This window comes from Mus pahari, chromosome 9, assembly GCF_900095145.1.
Source record: "Mus pahari chromosome 9, PAHARI_EIJ_v1.1, whole genome shotgun sequence".
Taxonomy (NCBI): domain Eukaryota; kingdom Metazoa; phylum Chordata; class Mammalia; order Rodentia; family Muridae; genus Mus; species Mus pahari.
This window is the reverse complement of record NC_034598.1, coordinates 45,314,351-45,333,253: the sequence shown is the minus strand read 5'-3', so window position 1 is coordinate 45,333,253 and position 18,903 is coordinate 45,314,351. Positions and strand designations below refer to the sequence as shown.

The 18,903-nt window shown below is 56.3% G+C and overlaps 2 protein-coding genes across 5 annotated transcripts in view; one reads left to right on the top strand and one right to left on the bottom strand.

The window, feature by feature from the left end:
- Positions 1-20: 20 nt before the first annotated feature.
- Plekhj1 (pleckstrin homology domain containing J1) lies at positions 21-2,576 on the top strand. Of its 2 annotated transcripts, none has more exons than XM_021205253.1 (6): positions 21-570; positions 682-749; positions 820-886; positions 1,854-1,944; positions 2,022-2,085; positions 2,154-2,576. In XM_021205253.1, exons 1-6 carry the CDS (start codon positions 477-479, stop codon positions 2,262-2,264), a joined length of 495 nt encoding a protein of 164 aa, XP_021060912.1. In that variant the 5' UTR covers positions 21-476; the 3' UTR covers positions 2,265-2,576. The 2 variants fall into 2 exon arrangements, with proteins under 2 accessions (XP_021060912.1, XP_029398220.1); XM_029542360.1 differs by having other exon boundaries at positions 140-570; positions 2,058-2,085.
- A 515-nt stretch (positions 2,577-3,091) lies between these two features.
- Dot1l (DOT1 like histone lysine methyltransferase) overlaps positions 3,092-18,903 on the bottom strand; it is a 39,794-nt gene continuing 23,982 nt past the window's right edge. The window contains exons 10-29 of one of the 3 annotated variants that reach the window (XM_021204378.2): positions 17,214-17,282; positions 16,655-16,761; positions 15,983-16,024; positions 14,898-15,005; positions 14,534-14,765; positions 14,187-14,300; positions 13,480-13,571; positions 13,293-13,394; positions 12,952-13,089; positions 12,521-12,646; positions 11,878-12,362; positions 11,654-11,789; positions 10,980-11,126; positions 10,275-10,404; positions 9,168-9,745; positions 8,741-8,946; positions 8,115-8,179; positions 6,948-7,898; positions 5,699-6,329; positions 3,092-5,031 (exon numbers count right to left, since the gene is read on the bottom strand). In XM_021204378.2, coding sequence (XP_021060037.1) covers positions 5,734-6,329; positions 6,948-7,898; positions 8,115-8,179; positions 8,741-8,946; positions 9,168-9,745; positions 10,275-10,404; positions 10,980-11,126; positions 11,654-11,789; positions 11,878-12,362; positions 12,521-12,646; positions 12,952-13,089; positions 13,293-13,394; positions 13,480-13,571; positions 14,187-14,300; positions 14,534-14,765; positions 14,898-15,005; positions 15,983-16,024; positions 16,655-16,761; positions 17,214-17,282 — 4,424 coding nt within the window. In that variant the 3' untranslated portion in view covers positions 3,092-5,031; positions 5,699-5,733. Of the gene's footprint in view, positions 6,330-6,947; positions 7,899-8,114; positions 8,180-8,740; positions 8,947-9,167; positions 9,746-10,274; positions 10,405-10,979; positions 11,127-11,653; positions 11,790-11,877; positions 12,363-12,520; positions 12,647-12,951; positions 13,090-13,292; positions 13,395-13,479; positions 13,572-14,186; positions 14,301-14,533; positions 14,766-14,897; positions 15,006-15,982; positions 16,025-16,654; positions 16,762-17,213; positions 17,283-18,903 lie in introns of all 3 variants that reach the window. The other 2 variants (XM_021204379.2, XM_029542072.1) reach the window with 2 other exon arrangements.

The following is an 18,903-nucleotide window of genomic DNA, read 5'->3' as shown; positions in this document are numbered from 1 at the left end:
GGCGTTTCGTGTGTGCGCATGCCCAGAGGATGGACTTCCGTCTTCGGGAGGCGGGAGAGAAAGGAGCGTCGGGGCGCGGAGTGCGCTTGCTCAGTGTAGCGTCCGCGCAGTTTCGCTCCGCCCTAAGTCTAGTGGCGCCGGCTATCGCGACAAGAGCGAAGCCTTAGGGGGTTCACCGGCCCAGGAAGGCGCTTCGCTCATCGTGGAGTGCTCTGAGTCTAACTTCACACCTCACGCTTAGTGTGTCTGACGGTTATTTAAGGACGGGCCATCTCCTTCCCGTCCGACTCCGTGTTCAACCGCGCGGACCCACAAACTAGGGCCGCGCCGCCAGCCCGACAACGCGCAGGCGCAGTCACCCGGCTGAGACTTCCGAGGTTGCTCCCTGAGACTTTTGTGGCGCTGGCTGCGGCTTCGGGGACGACGGCGGCCGAGAGGCAGGGCGCGCTTTGGTTCGCGCGGAACCGGGCGGCGGGATGCGGTACAACGAGAAAGAGTTGCAGGCGCTGTCCCGGCAGCCGGCAGAGATGGCGGCCGAGCTAGGCATGCGGGGCCCCAAGAAGGGCAGCGGTGAGCCAGTCCGGGCCGCGGCTGGGGCACTCGGGCGGGCGGGCGGGCCGGCGCGGTTCCCGGGTGGGCGAATGAGAACAGTTCCGCGCTGACACCGCCCTGTGCCTGCAGTGGCCAAGCGGCGGCTGGTGAAGCTGGTGGTCAACTTCCTCTTTTACTTCCGCCCGGACGAGGCCGAGGTAGGGGCGTGGGGGGCGCGGGGGACCCGCGCGGCCCGGAGGCCGGCGCTCATGGCCGTGTCTCGCGCAGCCCCTCGGAGCCCTGTTGCTGGAGCGCTGCAGAGTGGCCCAGGAAGAACCGGGCGGCTTCTCCATCAGTAAGTGCTCTGGTCCCCACTGTTTCCATCCCGGACTCTGTTCCGCGCACCTTATCCTTTCTACTCCCTTAGGAGCCTCCGTTTGTCCTGGATCCCGCGTCCGCTGGTGGCCCAGGACTGGCCCAGCTGTCGCTCAGAGTGCCCACTGGGTCTGGTTCTAGTCTTAGTTTCTTCCCCGACCTCTGCCGGTCCCCAGCTGAGGGAGGTGCAGTCTGCGAACGTGGTGTGTACAGCAGAACCAGTCTCTGCCTCCATCTCTGCCACAGGCAGGGTGCAGGCAGGCTTTAAGGCCTGTCTCAGCCTTCTTCCCTAACGAGAACTTTACAGTACCTTGTAGAGATTTGGGCATCATGTCTACCTCTATTATCCAGTGGGGGTCTTTATCTGTACCCCTATTTTCTGCTTCTTGCACGCGTGCACACGTGTTTTGGGGTATGAGTATGCCAGTAAGGCCAGAGGGAAACTTGAGTAGTTGGTTCACATCTTCCACTATGTAGGTCTCCAGCATAAAACGCTGGTCATTGGGCTTGGCAGTGGGATCCCACCCTGGACCTATTTTTAAGCTATACTGACAGGCCAGCAAGCCCTAGGAACCCTTCTGTCTTTCTTGAGTCTCTTTCTTGAGCACCGACATTACAGGTGTATTTGTTCTGCTCTCCGACACGGATGCTGGGGCTTCATCTCCCATGTCCTATTTCCATTCAGTTTAGGGTCTATCCTAATGACCTTCTATTAGCCACTACCATTCCCAATAACCCAACTTCCCAGTGAGTCCCCTATTTGTGGGTTCAGGGGTCAGGATTCTGGAGGACAAAGCCAGCAATGAGACAGGCAGATGACTTGGTGTTAGAACAAGAGGAGGTGTAGTTTGAAACCCTGGTGAGAGGAAGCTGGGACTTGTGGCCAGCAGGATGTAGACCAACTGGACACTGACCAGAGGTGGCTCTTTTCCTTTATCCCTTTCCAGGCTTCGTGGAAGACCTCAGCAGGAAATATCACTTTGAATGCTGTAGCCAAGAGCAGTGTCAGGAATGGATGGAGGCTCTGCAGCGGGCCAGGTGGGGCTTTAGGGACTGCTGGGAGCTGGGTGGAAACATGGGGGAATGTGACCAGTGAGCCCAGTCCTTTCCTCCAGCTACGAATACATGCGACGGAGCCTTATCTTCTACAGGAATGAAATCAGGAAGATGACTGGCAAGGTGTGTGGGGTGGGAGGGGATGGGACAGCTTTCCCTGGCCTTGTTCACAGCCACTGTGCCTTCCACAGGACCCCCTGGAGCAGTTCGGCATCTCCGAGGAGGCCAGGTTCCAGCTGAATAGCCTGCCTAAGGATGGGCGGACTGCTTGTATTGGCTCCCAGTTAGATGTGTTGGACTGACCCTCTCTGGGGCCCTGGCTACCCTAGGAAGTTTGTTTGTTTGTTTATTTTTTTAATAGGTTTAAATACATCTGTTCAAAGGTCCAGAGGAGGTAGGCAGGGTCTGTGGTCCTCGTTCTCCATGTCATCTCCCTGCCAGCACCCCTTGAGTGTTCACATCCAGGGACCGCGCCTGGCACAGCTCCCCTGTCCATTGCCAGATGAATGTATGATGCTAGATGAAGCTGTGAACCCCCTCCTGCTGATAGAGCAGGCCATGGGTGCTGGCCTCAGTGTTCAGCCTGCTCTTTAATAAAGGTACCTCTTTTTTGAGCCACATTGGAGTGACTGGAGAAGAGGAGGGTGGGACACAGGCTGGTGGGCACTTGGGAGGCAGGGGGAAGAGGGTCTCAGTTCCAGAGCATCCGGGACAGAGAATAAAACACCAGGAAAGCTGGGCTGGTGGCACACACAGTACAGGTGTAGGCAGGACAAGCCTCTGGCTCACAGTGGGCCTGACCCTGGGCTGGACACCCTCACTGTGGAGATGTGGAGCCATTCTTGGGCTTTGGGGAGTGGTACACATATAAGTGGGAGTTGTAGGCGACCCTGATGGGGAAAGGTGTGTTCTGCCTAAGTTGTAAGGGACACATAAATCCTAGCTTTCTAAACGTTGTCAAGGGGCTTTGACTCAGTCAGGATTAGATTCTTAACTGAGACTGGGTCCTCCCAAAGCAGGAATCCTTCAGAGTCACAGTCAGCCTCACAAGATAGATAGGCATGCTGCTCTTCCAGTCCAGGTTGGACAGCAACAAACAGGCAAAGAAAGACTGGCACTGAGAACTGGCTCAAGTGAAAACGGCTTTATTTATTATACTGTGTCTAAAGGCAGCAACAATGTGTGAGATGCCTTGGGGGAACCAAGGGAAGAGAACAATGCACCCGTTAAGTACAGAGGTCATTACAAGACAGAGTGATGCTGCATCAAGTTACAAACAGGCCAGAATGTCAAAAAAGCTGTGTAGGTTGAAGGTGGGAACTGGGAGGTGTGTCCCGTCTGGGCTAGTGTGGGAGTGGTGGTCCCAGTCTGTAGGGCTTTCTATCAGTTCCTGAGCTCAAAGCCCTGCAGCAACCTTGGGTTGGAGTGGCAAGGATGACCGAGGCAGCCTTACCCTGTACTAGGCCCATCAGTCACAGAGTGCCTGGGGCCACTATGCACCATGGTCAGTTTACTGTGGGTTCCCCTTTCTTATGGGCTCAGGAAAGGACTTGCAGCTGTACCCAGAGCACCTGTGGCCCACTGGGCCATAACATGCTGTGTCTGTCCCCTAACACTCAAGTAAGGTGGAGGCAATGGCCGCTGGAGCAGCAGCTGCCAGGATGACGGGCGGGCTGGCGGGTGGTGTGTACAGTGTTCACTCAGGGGGGTTTGTTCCAGGCTTGGGATTTGCTAGCTTTTGTTTCAGCCACCCTGCTCTGCAGCACCTTAGTTAGCTGTGGTGCACAGGAGTAGGCCTGCCGAACATGAGCACCATCGCGGGGTGGGAAGGGGGAGGGAGACACCAGCACCGTCTTCACAACTACTTTGGGAAGTAGGTGGGGTGGGGGTGGGGCAACATGGCCTCGCCCCTCAGCCCACCACTGGAAGTGAACAACATTGAGGGCAGTCAGGACCATCTCAGAAAATCAAGTCAGCCCTGACCTCTGTAGTCACTCCCAGTGCACCCATCCCCAGGACCAGGAAGCAACTCCTAGACATAGGCAGGCGATGCCCATAGTGACCAGAGGCCCCGGGCAGCCCAGTACATCTGGGCCGCACTCCCGCAGGGTCCCTGGCCAGTGTCATTTTTTTTTTCCGTTTTTTGTGCATTTGAATAAATAAAAGTATTTTTCCTCCTCACTTTTCTTTCCTTTTCTTTAAAGTTCACTGTGCATTATACAATCTAAAAATAAATGCAGTCAAGTCTATGAAATTTATAAATCTCCATCAAATCTCTATAAAATACTGTCACTGATCATGTGACTCTCTTATACACAGATGCCAGGGGACCCACATTGGGCCAGCCCCAGGTCACCTGACCAGCATGCCCCGAGCCAGAAAAGCAAAGAAATACAAAGTAAATGCACTTGTCACAGGAGCCACCAAGCCCTGCAGTAGTGGCCCTCACCTGTCAGCACCACTCAGCCCAGCTGGGAACCCCCATTCCTGCCCCAGCCCAGTCTGCACCCACTGCAAAGGCACGCCCCAAGCCACAGGGTTAACAGTGGGGTGTTCACAGTGACAGCAGGCAAGTTCCAAGGAGGGGGACCAAAGGTCAGCCCCCATTGGGTATGCCAGGCGTGCCTTTGGTGTCAGAGCAAGGTGTTGGGGGCGCATCTGAGAACTGTTTGGCCACAGTCCATGTTTGGGGCAGCACCCAGGACAGAGATGGAGATGGGTAGGCATGGGCTTGCTGGTGAGATAGCACCGGGACGGAGTCAGGAGTCCTTGTGGCCAGCCCAGCAGGCCAAGTCTTTATATTATTCTCTCTCACAGACACTTAGACGTCTCAAGAGGTTGCCTTGGACGACTTTGATGGAATAAAGTAAGTCAGAATTGAAAAAAAAAAAAAAGATAAATACTTTATCTAAAACTATTGACAGTACAAACTGGACCAGTCCAGCACGTCCTGCGGTGCCGCCGATTCACAGTGGCTCCATGTCCGGCTCCGCCGGTCTGGCAGGCAGCAGGCTTGGTCCACACCGTCCTTGCATAGGTCGTGGCTGAGGTAGTAGAAGTCCTAATTACCTGCAGGGAGGAGGGGCATAGGTTAGGTGCATTCAGTATCCCTGCCTCAGGTGATCTGCCCAGCAGGGCAAAGGGCGTGGGGGCATTCCTGGCAGGTGCCAGTGGGCCCAGCCCCCTCCAGGTCTGCCTTGCTGAGCATCCAGAATAGGTCAGCTGGAGAGGTGCTAGCCCTCAGACGACCTCCAGATGGTGATGGCCAGGCTGCCCTCTGCCCAGGCTACTACCACCACACAGCCAGACCCAAGGGCTTACAGGGCTGACAGCCAGGCAGGGTTTCACAACCTCTGTTCTGGGAGAGGTAGGTGGGCCCAACTCTGCTCCAGGATGCTATGCTACCCCGGGCAGGTTTCTGCCTATGGCCAGTCTAGAACCTCACCCACCGACTAGCCCCGATTTCCTCTGCACAGGAGGACCTGAGGGTGGAAGCTGAGAATGCAACCTCATCATTAGGAACTGCTATGGGCCGGCGCTCTGGTCTACCACACTTGAACCTCATCACTTCCATTGTCCTCTCAGCAGCTGGCTGAGGACCAGGTACTCTTGCACAATGGTGGCCCTGCCTGCCTCCCTTAGCCTCCCATCTCTACCACTCAGGACCCCAGGCATCTGCCGAGCCCTGCCAGCCGTCTTCTGGGCAAGAGGAAGGACGGTTTGGCTCTAGCCTTACCTTACAGAACATGAACTGCTAGCTAAGCAAGGTCTTTATCGAGGCTTAACCCCCGAAAGGTGCGCGGCATAAGGAGGCGGCATGCCAAGGGAAACCCACACAGCAGATGGCCCCGAGGTGCTGGCCTGTGGGGCGGCGGGCGCGGCCTGCGCCAGGGCCAGCCGGGGCAGGGGCTGGTGGTGCACCGTGAAGGAGGGGCGGGAGACCTTGTGTGGGAGGGAGGCGAGCTTGACAGATAGAGAGGCATTAGCAGGCTGCAGAGAGGCGGCAGAGGAGTGGGGTAAGAAAGCGTTGTTAGCTGGGAGGGAGGCCAGGCTCTGCAGAAGCACTGGCTCAGGGTTAGAAGCCAGCAGCGCAGGCGGAGGAGGCAAGGCGACGTTAGGAGGAGGGGGTGCATGGAGGACAGGTGGCCCCGCAGGGGGCCGGCCTAGATGCTGAGGAGGAAGTAGGGGAGGTGGAGGGGGCGGCCGAGTCTCGACCGAAGCCGCGGCCTGAAAGGAAGAAGCCGAGGTGCTGGCCGCCGCCTGCAGCGGGCTCAGGCCCAGCGTGGCACTGCTACACACAGCCCCGCTGCCGACACCAGCTCCAAACGGGTGAGCAGAGGCGGAGGGCACCGCGTGGGTAAAGACACCTGTAAACAGGAGAGAAAAAGCAGCTTCAACAGGCGGCACCATCCAGGCAGGCGAAGCAAGAGTACAGCCGCCAGCAGGAAGAAGCAAAAGGACAGCGTGACTCCGGTCCAAGCGCAGGCACAAGCAGCAAGCAGTAGGCTCAGTGTGGGATACTTACCTGCCAGGCCGAGGCCCTGCCCCTCGGGCCCACCTGCCCGCCCCTGCCCAGCCAGCACCGCACCACGCCTGGCCTGTGGCCCAGGCTCCGCTCCGCTCTGCGTCTGAGCAGTCCGAGCAGGCCCTCCTGGACTCATTTCTCATCAGGCCGGCCCACTTCCACGGACCAGCCATGAGGCATGTGGGTGGTCACCTCAAACAGGGGAGGCCCCCGAAGAAAGTACTGCCCTAGTTAAGTGCACGTGGTCTTCTGAAAACAAGAGGCATGTGTTATGAGGCTAGCCAGCAGTCTCCTCCTCCTCCTCCTCACACAGTGTGGCCTGCGGGCCGGCCGCTGACAGCTTGCACTGAGAACTAGGAGGCCTTCCTACCGCCCTCCGAGAGCTTGGAAGGAATCTCTAGGTGGCTGCTGGGGACTGAGTTGCTGCACTGGGACCACGGGGCGGCCCTTCCTTGCCTACCTCCAACGGTTCCGCCGGCCACCCCAGAAGAGAAGCTGCCCATGGTGTGTGAGTTGGTCAGTCGGGTCGCAGTGGATGACACATGCACCAGGCCTGCAGCAGCTGGCACAGTGCTGAACAAGGACTGCAGCACAGAGGAGCCGGCCACAGACCCCAGGTTGGCCTGCAGGGACATGGGGCCCAGAGTAAACTGGGGCCCGGGGGCAAAGGTGCTCAGGAAAGGCCGGGGAGCCTGGGCAGTGGGTGTCGCACTGCCTGCAGAAGAAGCCACAGTTACAAGACCAGGGCCACCAAGGAGGCCACCTGGAGGCACGGCTGCAGCAGAGATGAAGAGGTTGTGGCCGCCCTTGAAGTCCAGCTCGCGGTCACGGCCTTTGTTGGCCCTGCTGCCATGCGGCAGTGAGGCCTTGTCCGAGGGCCCGCACAGGGGCAGGCTCTCTCCTGACTCCTTGTTTGCGTTGCCCTCACCCTTCAAGCCACCCAGGCCCTCGGGTTGCCGCCTGCTGAGGAAAGGGTTGGCCTCTGTGGTACTGTCCTTGCCCCTCTGGGACGGGAAGCTCAGAGAGGCACTCAGGCCAGTCACATCAGGGCCCTTGTGGGAGAGGGAAGCACCGTCATTGAAGCTGTGTAAACCGAGGTCTGCAGCAAGGCCCCCGCTGAAGGCCAGGCCATTGGGAGGGTTGGTGCCAGGGCTTGGCCCCTCGGCTGCACCCAGAGAGCCTGCAAAGCTTTTCCTTGGGTGGGTGGGGAGCTTGGCCTCAGCAGCAGGCTCCTCCAGGGATGGCCGGAAAGAGAACAGGGGGCTGTGGCTCAGGGCAGAGCCAGCCTGTAGCGGACTGTCCACGGCCTTAGCCAAGCCGAGGTCAGAGATGGGAGAGAAGGTGGACTTCCATTTGCTGCTGTTGATAGGCTCGCTCGAAGGGACCGACTTCCTTCCCACCAAGCCACCACCTGATGGGAGAAGTCAGTGGCCATGAGCAGAGCCTGGGGCCTGGGGCTTCCTGGGGTGAAGGCACATGCAATGTGACACTTCTATTGCTTAGAACAGGAAGGCCTCTGGTCCTGCCCTCCCAACCATCCATGTAACAGATGCAGTCCCGGGCTAGCCTGCCCTGAGCACAGGGCTCCCACCACCATCAGGCCTCAGGCAGAGAGCAAAAAACTCACCATTTTCCAGTGTCTTCGGGGGAGATTTGCTTTCTAAAGAGATTGTTGCAATTTTTCTCTCAATTCTGTGCAAAGACAATGGTCACTTAGGTGAGTCTATGTGCTGAGAGATCTGAGGACTCTTAGGAACAGAGCTAGAGTAAAGCTGGGCAACTGGCCGTCCTAAGGTCTGTGCATGGGACTGTGCTGAGGACCTCAGAAGGTCTGCTTGGGCTGTGACAACTGTATATCTCAAGCAGGACAACCTGTAAGAGCTTCTGTCCCAAGCCTTGCTCAACTTGGAGCTTAATGCATGATCGAAATTCACATATGCAGTAGTAACTCCACCATGACATTCAAAAAGTGTGCAGCCGGGACCTCATCAATGCTCAACTGGCCTGCAGGGCAGCACAGAGCAGGAGGGGAGGGGAGCATATATTGGCTCAGACACAGGCAGAGGACCCAGAGGGCCTCACAGACGCACAGGCCCCCATGCTGGCCCCAGTCCCCATTCACCAAGAAAAGCAAAGGTGATGCCCACTCATAACACTACCCAGGCCAGGGAGGTCAGGGTGTAAAAGCTGGGTGACAGAGCCAGCGCCTGGTCCAAGACTTTCACCTCACAGAGCAGTTAACTCTGCACTCACCGGGCACTGCTGGGCTCGTCCTCAGAGCCTGGCTCCTCATCTGAGGTCAGTGGCGAGTAGTGGGCCCCATTAGTTGGTCCTAGGGGCCGCTCCTTCCTGAGCACCGGAGGCTGGTCATGGTCCTGGTAGGGGGTGGGGGAGCTCTTCAGGGAGCTCTCAGGGGATGAGATGGCTGTGATCTCCAGCGGCTGGTTGATGTTGCTGACCTGTGGGGTCAGAGGAGGGCAGATGAGTCACATGCCCAGGCTAGGGTCTTGGAGAGGCCTCGTAGAAGTACAAGTAGGGAGAGGAGAGAGCCAGAATACCAGCCACTGTCCCTGCCACCCACCCCTAGCTTCTATGTCTCTGGCTCTACCCCGCTGGACTGTAGCCCCACAGCCCACATGAGCAGCACTTGCCCACCCTGCCCTACAGGTCCTGCACTTACCATGGAGTTGAGATTAAGAGGAGACCCCGAGGACTGTGTAAAGAGGCCAGCAACAGTTGGCAGAGCCCGGCGCTTGGGGGACACACCCGTGCTGAGGCTAGGTGTTCCAGCTGATGCACGCTTCCTTCTGCTGCGCTTACGACTGTCCTGTCCGTGGCTCTGCACACAGTCCCCTCGGGTGCCAGAGGTCAAGGGGCTGTGCCTGGTGGAAGGTGACTGCTTGGAGCTGGCACCAACTGAAATGCTGAACACAATCCTCCTCTTTGCTTCGCTCTCTGGGTCTGAGAAGGCAGGATCAGAAGGCAGTTCCCCTTTGCTGGTGTCTGGCAGCGAGCCCTGAGTGGTCACACTCAGGCGGGGACTGGCTGTGAGTTGGTGGGCAGGAGAGGCAGGACCCGAGTTGCGGGACTGCGACAGGAGAGGTGGGTGTTGTGGTGGTGTGCTGCGAGACCCCATGGTGGCAAAGAGGCTGCTGGGACCAGAGGAGTCATCAAAAACAGCAGATTCCATTCCAGAGGCCAGAGGTGCTGGGCTGCTGGCCAGGGCCCCACTGATGGCCACCGAACCAGCATAGAAACCTATCAACGAAGAACCAGTTTCTTAAGGAAGGCAAGAAAGCCAAGCACATTGGTAGGGGTGGCGAGGACACCTCAGCCTTGGAGGGACCACCTGAGGTCAGAAACAGCTTTCTAGAAGAACTGAAGGCTACAGGACTAAGGCTGGCCTCAGAGCACCAGCAGGTGTGGGTGGGCCAGACTCAAAGAAGAGGCAGCCTCCTGAGCTCAGTCACCTGCAAACACCAGGGCACACAAGGTGGCCCCGGTGCTGTGAGCTGTCTGAACCTTCCAGGACCGGTTGACCCTAGCACAGGACTTTAAGCATCCCTCAGGAAAAGGTGCCTGGCATGCCCTGGCCCAAACCAAGTCAGCAAAGGACAGCCATATACTAGTCCTCCACCTTCCCCAAACAGGACCCTGGGCCCAGAACCTCAGGGCTACCTGCTGTGTGGCCTCAGTTCCTATTTCTGTCCCACAATGGCATCTCCTCCACAAGGACCATGGCAGCTAGCTGGGAGAAGTCCCAATGGGGCGGGGGTGCAAAGGTCACCTGTGGGCGCCACAGCGAGGCTCCTGCTCCCTGCTCCAGCACCCCCTGCACCATGGGCGGAAGCACCAGTCTGCTTCTCAAGTGTGGCTGAAGAGTCCCGGGGCTGAGGCACAGGGCTGGGAGTGCTCCTCTGCAAGACAGAACCATTTGCTGAGCAGGCCCAACAGGAGGCAATGGGGCAGAAGGGCTAAGGGCAGGGGAGACCACAGAGGACAGAGCTGGGCTCAGCTCAGGAGTCCAAGCCAAAAGGCCAGACACAACTACATGTTCAGCTCACTCTGACCTAGGACAGAGAAGACACTGCCTCAGGTAAAGCAAATGGAAGGAAGGGCTACACTGTCTACAACCCACCCTCTGTGAACAACAGTCAATCATCCCTGATGTCAGCTATCACAAACAGCAGCCCAGGCCATGCCTGACCCTGCTGCTTGAGTGGCTAAAGACCTCCTAAGAGGACTTTTCTTTCTTCTCTGCTTCTGCTTCTTACAAAATACACCCAGGACCTAATTACATGATAGCAGAATTAGCTGTGGACATGGCCTTTGGCAGTTCCGGGCTCAATCTCAACAGCACCGACAGTCATAAAGACCAGGGTTGCTCCCCGCCGCCGCCGCCGCCGCCGCCGCCGCCGCCGCAGCCGCCGCCGCAGCCGCCGCCGCCGCCTCCACCACTACCACCACCACACCACCTGGTCTGGCAACTCACCGCCCTCTCGGCACGGCTGGGCAGTACCACGCTGGCCAGTGGGATGCTGACGGGTAGCTTGTTGGGCTGCACTGTGCTGAGTGGAATGCTAACAGGTAGGCTGGTGATGGTCTCCCCATGGCTGCTGTAGGCACGCTCCTTCACACCCTGCCAATAGACAGCCATGTGTCACCCCGGCATGGATGGGAGCTCAGCCACAGACCCACTCTACACACTATATCCTCAGGTCATGGGCTGGTAGCTCCTGTAAGGGCCGTATGTGAACTTGAGGACAGTGCACACTTCCCAGATTCTTCTTTCCGCCTCTGTTTCTGAGACCTGTCACTTCGGACTGCCAAGCCTCACAAGGACCCTGCCCGTTCCTCCCAAACTGCATCCCATCTCTGTAAATACAGTGGAGACCCCAGATCCTTGGTCCCACTCCAGATGCCCCAAGCAACCTGTTCCTGGAACCCTGTTCCAACGTCTGAGCATCTGAGTCCACCAAGGACACACAAGGGAGGCTCTGACACACTCAACTGCAACCACATCCCAAGGCCTGGGGATGCCAGTCGCCACCTCTTCCCCAGGGCTCTAGAGTACTCTTCATGCATCCTACAGACGCACTGGGCACAGTGCACTGCAGTTGCCTCATCCACTCATCACACAGGAAGCTTCTCTGGAGCAGCCCTTACCTTCTCACTACCCTTCTCGGAGGTGAGGGGCGAGGTCGCCGGGGAGGCCAGCGGTGGATCCTGGGGGCTGAGCTTCATGCTGTTGGACAAGCCAGGGCTCTGGTAGGGAAGGCTGCTCTCCTTGGCGTGCTCTGGCCTGCAATGAAAGGCCGGTCACTCTGCCCATGCCCAGCAGGCACACGGCAGCAATGGTGACAAGAGCCACTACGTGCACTTGTCCTCACCGAGGGTGTGGCTCACTGGTAGCGGCTTTGCTAGCCCCAGTGTGGTCCTGGCTCAGGTGCCGCCTCAACACAATCTTGGCAGGTGACAACCGGGTATAATCAGGCAAAGCCAGGCCAGACAGCTTCTCTAGCCGAGGCCGGCCGCTGTGGCTAGGGGTGCAAGGTACGACCTCCTGGTCTAAGGGAGAAGCCAGGTACTGGGGGGTGTTCTGCTTGGATGATGGCCGACTAGCTGCATTGCAGAGCTCATAGCTGGCAGCATGGCCATTCATGGACAGCTCAGGGCTCATGCTGCTGAGGTGTGGCAGGGAGATCTTGGCACAGTCCAGCTCAAGACGTAAGCGTCCAGTGTCAGCCTCTAGCTCTCGGCCCAGGGCGCCCTTGCCGCGCAGATGCAGAGACAGAGCATCATCTGGTGGAACACAGGACTTCAACTGCAGGAGCTCCTGCTGGCGCTGGGTCTTCTCCAGCTCCACGATACTGATCTAGAGGATGGGAGGGGTGTCACGGGGCAGCCAAGGCTCCACCCAGCAGGGTAGGTGGCACATGGTGGCCCAAGGACACGCACACCGCTGCTGTCCATCATCACAGATGCTCTTCTGAGGGTGAAGGTGGGGTCTGATGCATCACCCCTATACCCTACCTGCAGCTCCAGGCAGTGCCGCTGCTTCTCTGAGATCTGGCTCCGCAGGGCCTGCTTCTCTTTCCGCAGGTTCTCCAGGGACAGTGTGGACCAGTCAAGCCTCAGCTCCTCGCACCGGGCCCTGAGCTGTGGGTACATGAACAGGAAGTCTCAGTAGCCAAAGGGAGCAAGGGCCAGGTTCTCTGGGCAGTGCAATGAATCCTTCCTACAGTTGTAGCACATAGTATCAACACCCACCCTCAAACAAGCAATGTAATAAAGGCCAGTGTGACCTTTATAGGACCATGACTGGAAAGGGTCCCTGGCCTGATCCTTGCAAAGCCCAGCAAGTCTGGTGCCAGAGCACACCTCTGGGTTAGTGAGTGGGCAATCAAGTCCTCCCTCCACCTCACACGTGTGCACCCAGCAGTGGCAGGCCCCCCTGCACACACCAGCCGCAGGCTCTGGCTCCGAAGCTCGCTGTTGTCCTTCTCCAGCTGTTCCGACTGCTCCCGCAGCTGCTGGTTGTGGGCAGAGATTTCCTTCTGGGCCTGAATCAGGTCATTGTAGGTCAGTGCCTTCACGCCCAACTGGGGATGAGGATAAAGCATGGTGAGTAGAGTCCCAGTTTATAGGAACAGAAGAGACGACAGCCACCCTACAGCTCTGACCCGAGTATAGCCAAGGCAATTCCGTATCAGTACTTCCGTAAGGACAAGGGAAGCTATCTTTGGTTGCCCCACCAAACACTGGGTCAGGTATTTGCTAAAGTGGACACGCGGCCTCAAGTCACCTCATCCAGCTTCTGCTGAAACAGCCTGCGGATCTCTTCCTTTTGGGCCTGGCAATGGCCAAAGAGCTGCTGGGCTGTGCCCAGGAGCTGTGTGTTCTTCTCCTACAAGGGAGGACAGGACAAGGTGACCACAGAGCCCCCAGGCAGCCCTCAGCTGAGCACTGACATTAAGGCAGAGCCTGCACACCTTCTCCTGGTCCAGAAGCTGCTGTAGGTTGGCCTTGTACTGTGGGGTCTTCGTATAAGCCAGGAACTGCAGGTACTGGATTTTGAAGGACTCTGGAGACACACAAACACACACACACACACACACACACAGAGCACAACACGTAAAGAAGGGCTGGTACAGGAGTGGTTATTGGGCCCTGGCTTGCTGCAGGTCCATTCTGCTGTGATGTCAGCTTTTCTCACAATGTGGGAGGTTCCCCCCTGGCAGAATGAGCAGCCCTAAACCCTGAAAGCAGATCTCTCCTTCAAGTAAGGGACTTCGTCAGCTTTGCCTGTGCAGGGAGTTGTTTTTTGTTTTTTGTTTGTTTTTTCCTCCAAGACAGGGTTTCTCTGTAGCCCTGGCTATCCTGGAACTCACTTTGTAGACCAGGCTGGTCTTGAACTCAGAAATCCGCCTGCCTCTGCCTCCCAAGTGCTGGGGATTAAAGGTGTGCGCCACCACTACCCAGCTTGCAGTGAGTTGTTCTATACAGAGCTCCCCAAGTACTGATGGGCCACACAGGTCCCCAGAAGTAGTCCAGGATGCCTGAGGTGAGTCGGTCTCAGCTACTCCCAGGAGCCAACATAAGCCAATATAAGGCAGGCCATGCAGCAAGGGGCTTGACTGGGGTCCCAGCACTTGCACAGCCACCACAGAATGGCTTCAAGGTCAGAGCTATGACCCACCTAAAAGCTTCTGCAGCGCAGGCGGGGTAGGCGCCACTAGCAGTGGGTTGGGTGAGTGCAGCTGTGTGCTCGGAGGTAGCTGGTAGAATGGGCTGTGAGGTGCCCTGTACGCATCTGCAGGAGAGAGAGAGGAGTCCCCGTCAGCTACCAACCATGGTCCCACACTACTGTGGGTAACAAACTTGTCAAATCTGGGGTTTGAAACAGCTATGGGATCCAAATCCACACTGAGCTCCTCCTGGTTTGAGCATCAGGCCTGGCACATGGCAGAGTCCCACAGTCACATGAATGGGGACTCGGGTGGGCAGGTCTCAAACCCCTGCAATGCAGCAGAGAAAGAGGCTTACCCTGGGGTGAGGCCGAGGGTGGGGCTGGGGGCGGAGAGTGCAGGAGATCCAGTGCGCTTTGGCTCTTCTTAGACTTGCGCTCGGCACTGGCAGCACTCATCTTCTTGGGCCGTCCACGTTTCCGGCCAGCCATCTTTCTCCCTTTCTTATTCAGTTTCTTCTTCCGGGCTTTGGAGGGAGATGGCTTTTTGACAGTAGCCACACCTGATTTTTCTTCCTCAGCACCAGAATCCTGGAGGACACAGGCAGGCAGGTAAGGGTCACAGCAGGAGTGCTCACAAGGCCACAGGCTGAGGCATCCCAGCCACCTAGCAGCCCTGTGCCCTGTGCTGGACAGACATGCTGGACAAGGAGCCTATCTCACCGCGGGGGCCTCGGTGGCAGCTGCTTTGCTCTCAGGGACTTTGGTGGGCGTGGTCGCATTGCTCTTGGTCTCTCGCTGCTGCCTGCGCCTCGCTGCCTCCTGCTCCTCCTGAAAGGAAGTGCTGGGTAAGCGTCCAGAACACAGGAGGATCCAACTCTGCTCCAGAAGGAATGAAGCAGCCACACACACAAGACACTTGGGAGAGTCCCAATGCATGACTTGGGTCCCACAGCCCCTCTGTGGGGAAGACATGAGCCTGTCATGGTGTGATGGCCCCGGATTACCCCGCATTGACAGCTGCAGGACCACATGGTCATGAAAGCTCATGCGACATGCCAGCCAATGGAGAGGCCCAACTGCGCCACTCAGCAGGACAGACATGGTCCCCAAAGAGCTAGGCAAAGCCAAACCACACATTAAAGACCCATGTCCTCTTGGCACAACATAGCCACTGTGACTTGAACCCAGCTGCTCTGGCCTTCATGAGGTGCGCACCTCAATGCCCTTGTGGAATCAGCTGAGGACACACGCTGGTTACAGGCGCTAGGCTACTGGGTGGAATGTACTCCTTGGTGGCGGTGTGCCTGCCTGTAAGGTGCCTACACTCCTGTACCACCGACAGCTCAGCACTTCACCCAGCAACATGTACAGTGAACACATCTTGGTTTACATCTCCCCAGGGAAAGGTACACAACAGCCCACCTCTATATGTCCCTGATGAGAGTCTGTCTCAGCTACTCGCAGGGGACAACATAAGCCAATGCCCAGCAGCTGTGACTAGAGAAGTACCTGCCATGGAGCACACTGCCCAGCCTTCCAGGGTACTAGAGACAAGAATCCTCAACTGTTAGGACACAACCCTGACTTGGGGACTCACGGCACTAAGTGACAAAGAATGTACTGGTACCTGGACTCTCTGCAGGACCATTACTCACAGAATCATGGACATCCAACCCATTAACAGAGCTTAGGGCCTTCGGGGCCATGGTTGGACTTGGGGTCTCTGGCCACACACACTACAAACATGCACAACTAGACACCATGACTCTTATGTAGGATCAGAGTCAAGAGAGATGCAAACTTACCCTGAGTTTTGGATTTTTCAGACTAGAAAAATAGTTTTCAAGCTAAAAAGGAAAAGAAAAGGCTTTGTTAGAAGTGGGCCCTAGGCATGGACACAGGATGACCACAAAGACATTCTGGGTCATCCTGTGTCAAAGAGCTGCTGGGCACAGCAGCAAACACCAAAAGTGGCACAGCTGGAGTACCAAGGCAACTAACCTTGACTCCCCATGACTGCTAAGGACCCAGGGCCAGGGCCTCCCAGGGGGGACACCGGCTACCACACTGGGACCTATGTGTGGTGCCATTAGCAACACAGGGAACGTTCGTGCCTCAGCTGAGGAGCCTTGGGTGGCTGTCAGCTGCCCGTTCACAGCACTGACCCAGGAGAACAGAGAACACACGCAGAATCGTCAGCATACAGCTTCTAGGAACCCAGAGGCCACCAGAGCACCAGGCTTGCACACAAAGAGCTCTGGCAAGGAGGGGAGGCCATGAGAAGACTATGAGGAAAAGGCCAGCACACACCTGGACAAGTTGGGAATGGGTAACAGAGACCCAAGACCTTCAAGTAACAAGGCTGAAACTGCTATGGCATCTATTTGTCAGGAAAACCAAGGACCAAGACCCAGAGTTGCCAGGTGCCATGGCCTGTGATTCTCTCCCACTCTGTAGGGTGTCAAGTGAGGACTCACTATGGTGCGGTCAATGGTGTGCAGGTAGTAGGAGACAGGCTTGCCAGTCCACGACACAGAGCCCTTCAGGGGCGACAGCTCCACCACACGCATGATGGTGCCAATGTCTATGGGAAGAGCATCGGATCAGGACTGCAGCCTGAGCTACTGCTCATGTCCCACAAGCAGTCTGTACAGCAGCATCCCCAAAGCCTGCCCAGCCATTGAGACAGGAATAACCTGGGGCTCCTCAGGAACAAGGTGGCAAGCCCACACAAATGGGGTCAGGCTTCAAGGTCAGCCAGAGTCAAAGCAAGCATGCAGACCCTGAGCTGAGCCAACCAGTCGCTTAACCCAGGGAGGCCCACAGGAAGACTGGCTCCTGCTGCAGATTGCACCCTAAGGCCTTTCTTGGAGTACTACCTCCTCTTGAAGAAACATATTAAAAGGGAATATGGATGATGTATAGTGGTCAAAGGCTGAGGAGCAGCGAGCTGAACACCCTCCTTGCAAGTTAGAACCCCCTATGACTGGTCACAGGAAGCCGGATACCCTGGGTACCACTGGGCCCAGAGCTTACCACTCAAGTTCCTGCTGTTGATCCTGAAGTTCAGAGGGGCAAAGGGCTTTGAGGATACGATTCTGCCGCCTGCAACACAGAAGCCCATCACTGCCATGTTTTTTTTTAAAACAAAAAAAAACAAAAACAAAAAAAAAACCTGCACATGTACACAACTGCAGACCACAAACTCAGGCACAGGTTGGAGCAGAAGTGAGGAGTGCCAACTTAGTTCTTATGGAACCCCACTGAAGCTCACCTGACCCTGCATTATGGTAACAACTGTGTACTGGATCACAGTGTCATGGTAGCATCCAGGCAACAGAGCGCACAAGAGGAGATTGCTGTGAGCCATATTACCAGGATGAGAAGCTGGGCAAATAGGCCTGCTTTGCAGCAGTTCCCTTAAAACCCCCTGGGAAAAAAAAAAAAAAAAAAAAAAAAAAAAAAAAAAAGAAAAGAAAAAAAGAAAAAAAAACCCACTGGGAAAAGACTTACAGGCTCAGTGTTTTTTTCCCCAGCATTCTGGCAGCTAACAATGGGGACTTGCAAGAGTCTGAAGACAAAACTAGGCTAAGTAGCAATATCCCTGTTTTAAAAACAGGGCTGAGAATATGATTCCCAGGGCAGGTGATAGGATCAGAAATGAGTCCTAAGAGGCAAAAAGAGCCACACCAAATCACAAAGAGTTTAATTACATTCAAACCTCTGACAGCCACACAGGTAGTTTAGGTGTGAAGGTACATGTCTTTATTCCCAACATAAGGCAGAGGTGGGCATATCTCTGAGAATAGTCTAGCCTAGTCTACACAGAGTTCTATCACCATCAGGGCTATAGAGAGACCCTATCTTAAACAACAAAACCAAGCCTGACTTTCATGAGTGACGCAGATTCCTTTCCATATATAAGGAAGCAGTGAGGTGGAGGGGGAGACTGAGATAGAACGAAGCCCAGACAGGCTCTGACTTCTTCTGTAGTGCAGGCCAGCTTGGGAGTTCTAAGCCTCCTACCTTGGCCTCCTGGATGCTAGAACAGGCCTAAGCTCCACACTCAGAGACATTCAAAAGAGTCTACCCGGCATATCTGTCATCTCAGCACCGGTCTAGGAAGCTGAGTCAACATTGTTCTGGGATAGCCTGGTCTACTTTCTCAATACACTCTCAACACACACACACACACAGACACAGACACAGACACACAGACACACAGACACACACACACAGACACACACACACAAACGTACACCAAGCTGATTCTATCAGTGCACTGGCCTCTAGCCCTACTCTAAGTCCTGCCCACCAGCAAAAGGGCCCAGGCCAGAGCAAGGTCAGGTTCCTGTCTCTACTGTGTGGTAAAACAGCAATGACTTAAGGGGTCAGGCAGAAAGGACACAGGCCAGTCTGGCAAGTACCCCATGAGCTTCCCTAAGCAGTGACGGGATGACCCAGGAACACCCACATGTAGGTATTTGTGCTGGATAGTTTTTTTCAACTTGACACAAACTAGAGCCATCTAGGAAGAGGGAACCTCGACTGAGAAAATGCCACCATCAGACTGGCCTGTACACAAGTGTGGGAGGGCCCAGCAAGGGTCCTGAGCAGTGTCAGAAAAGTGGCTGAGCATGACCTTCAACTTGTCGGCAGTCTTCCACCATGGCTCCTGTTTGGAGTTCCTGCCTTGACTTCCTTGGATGATGGACTGTGATTAGCT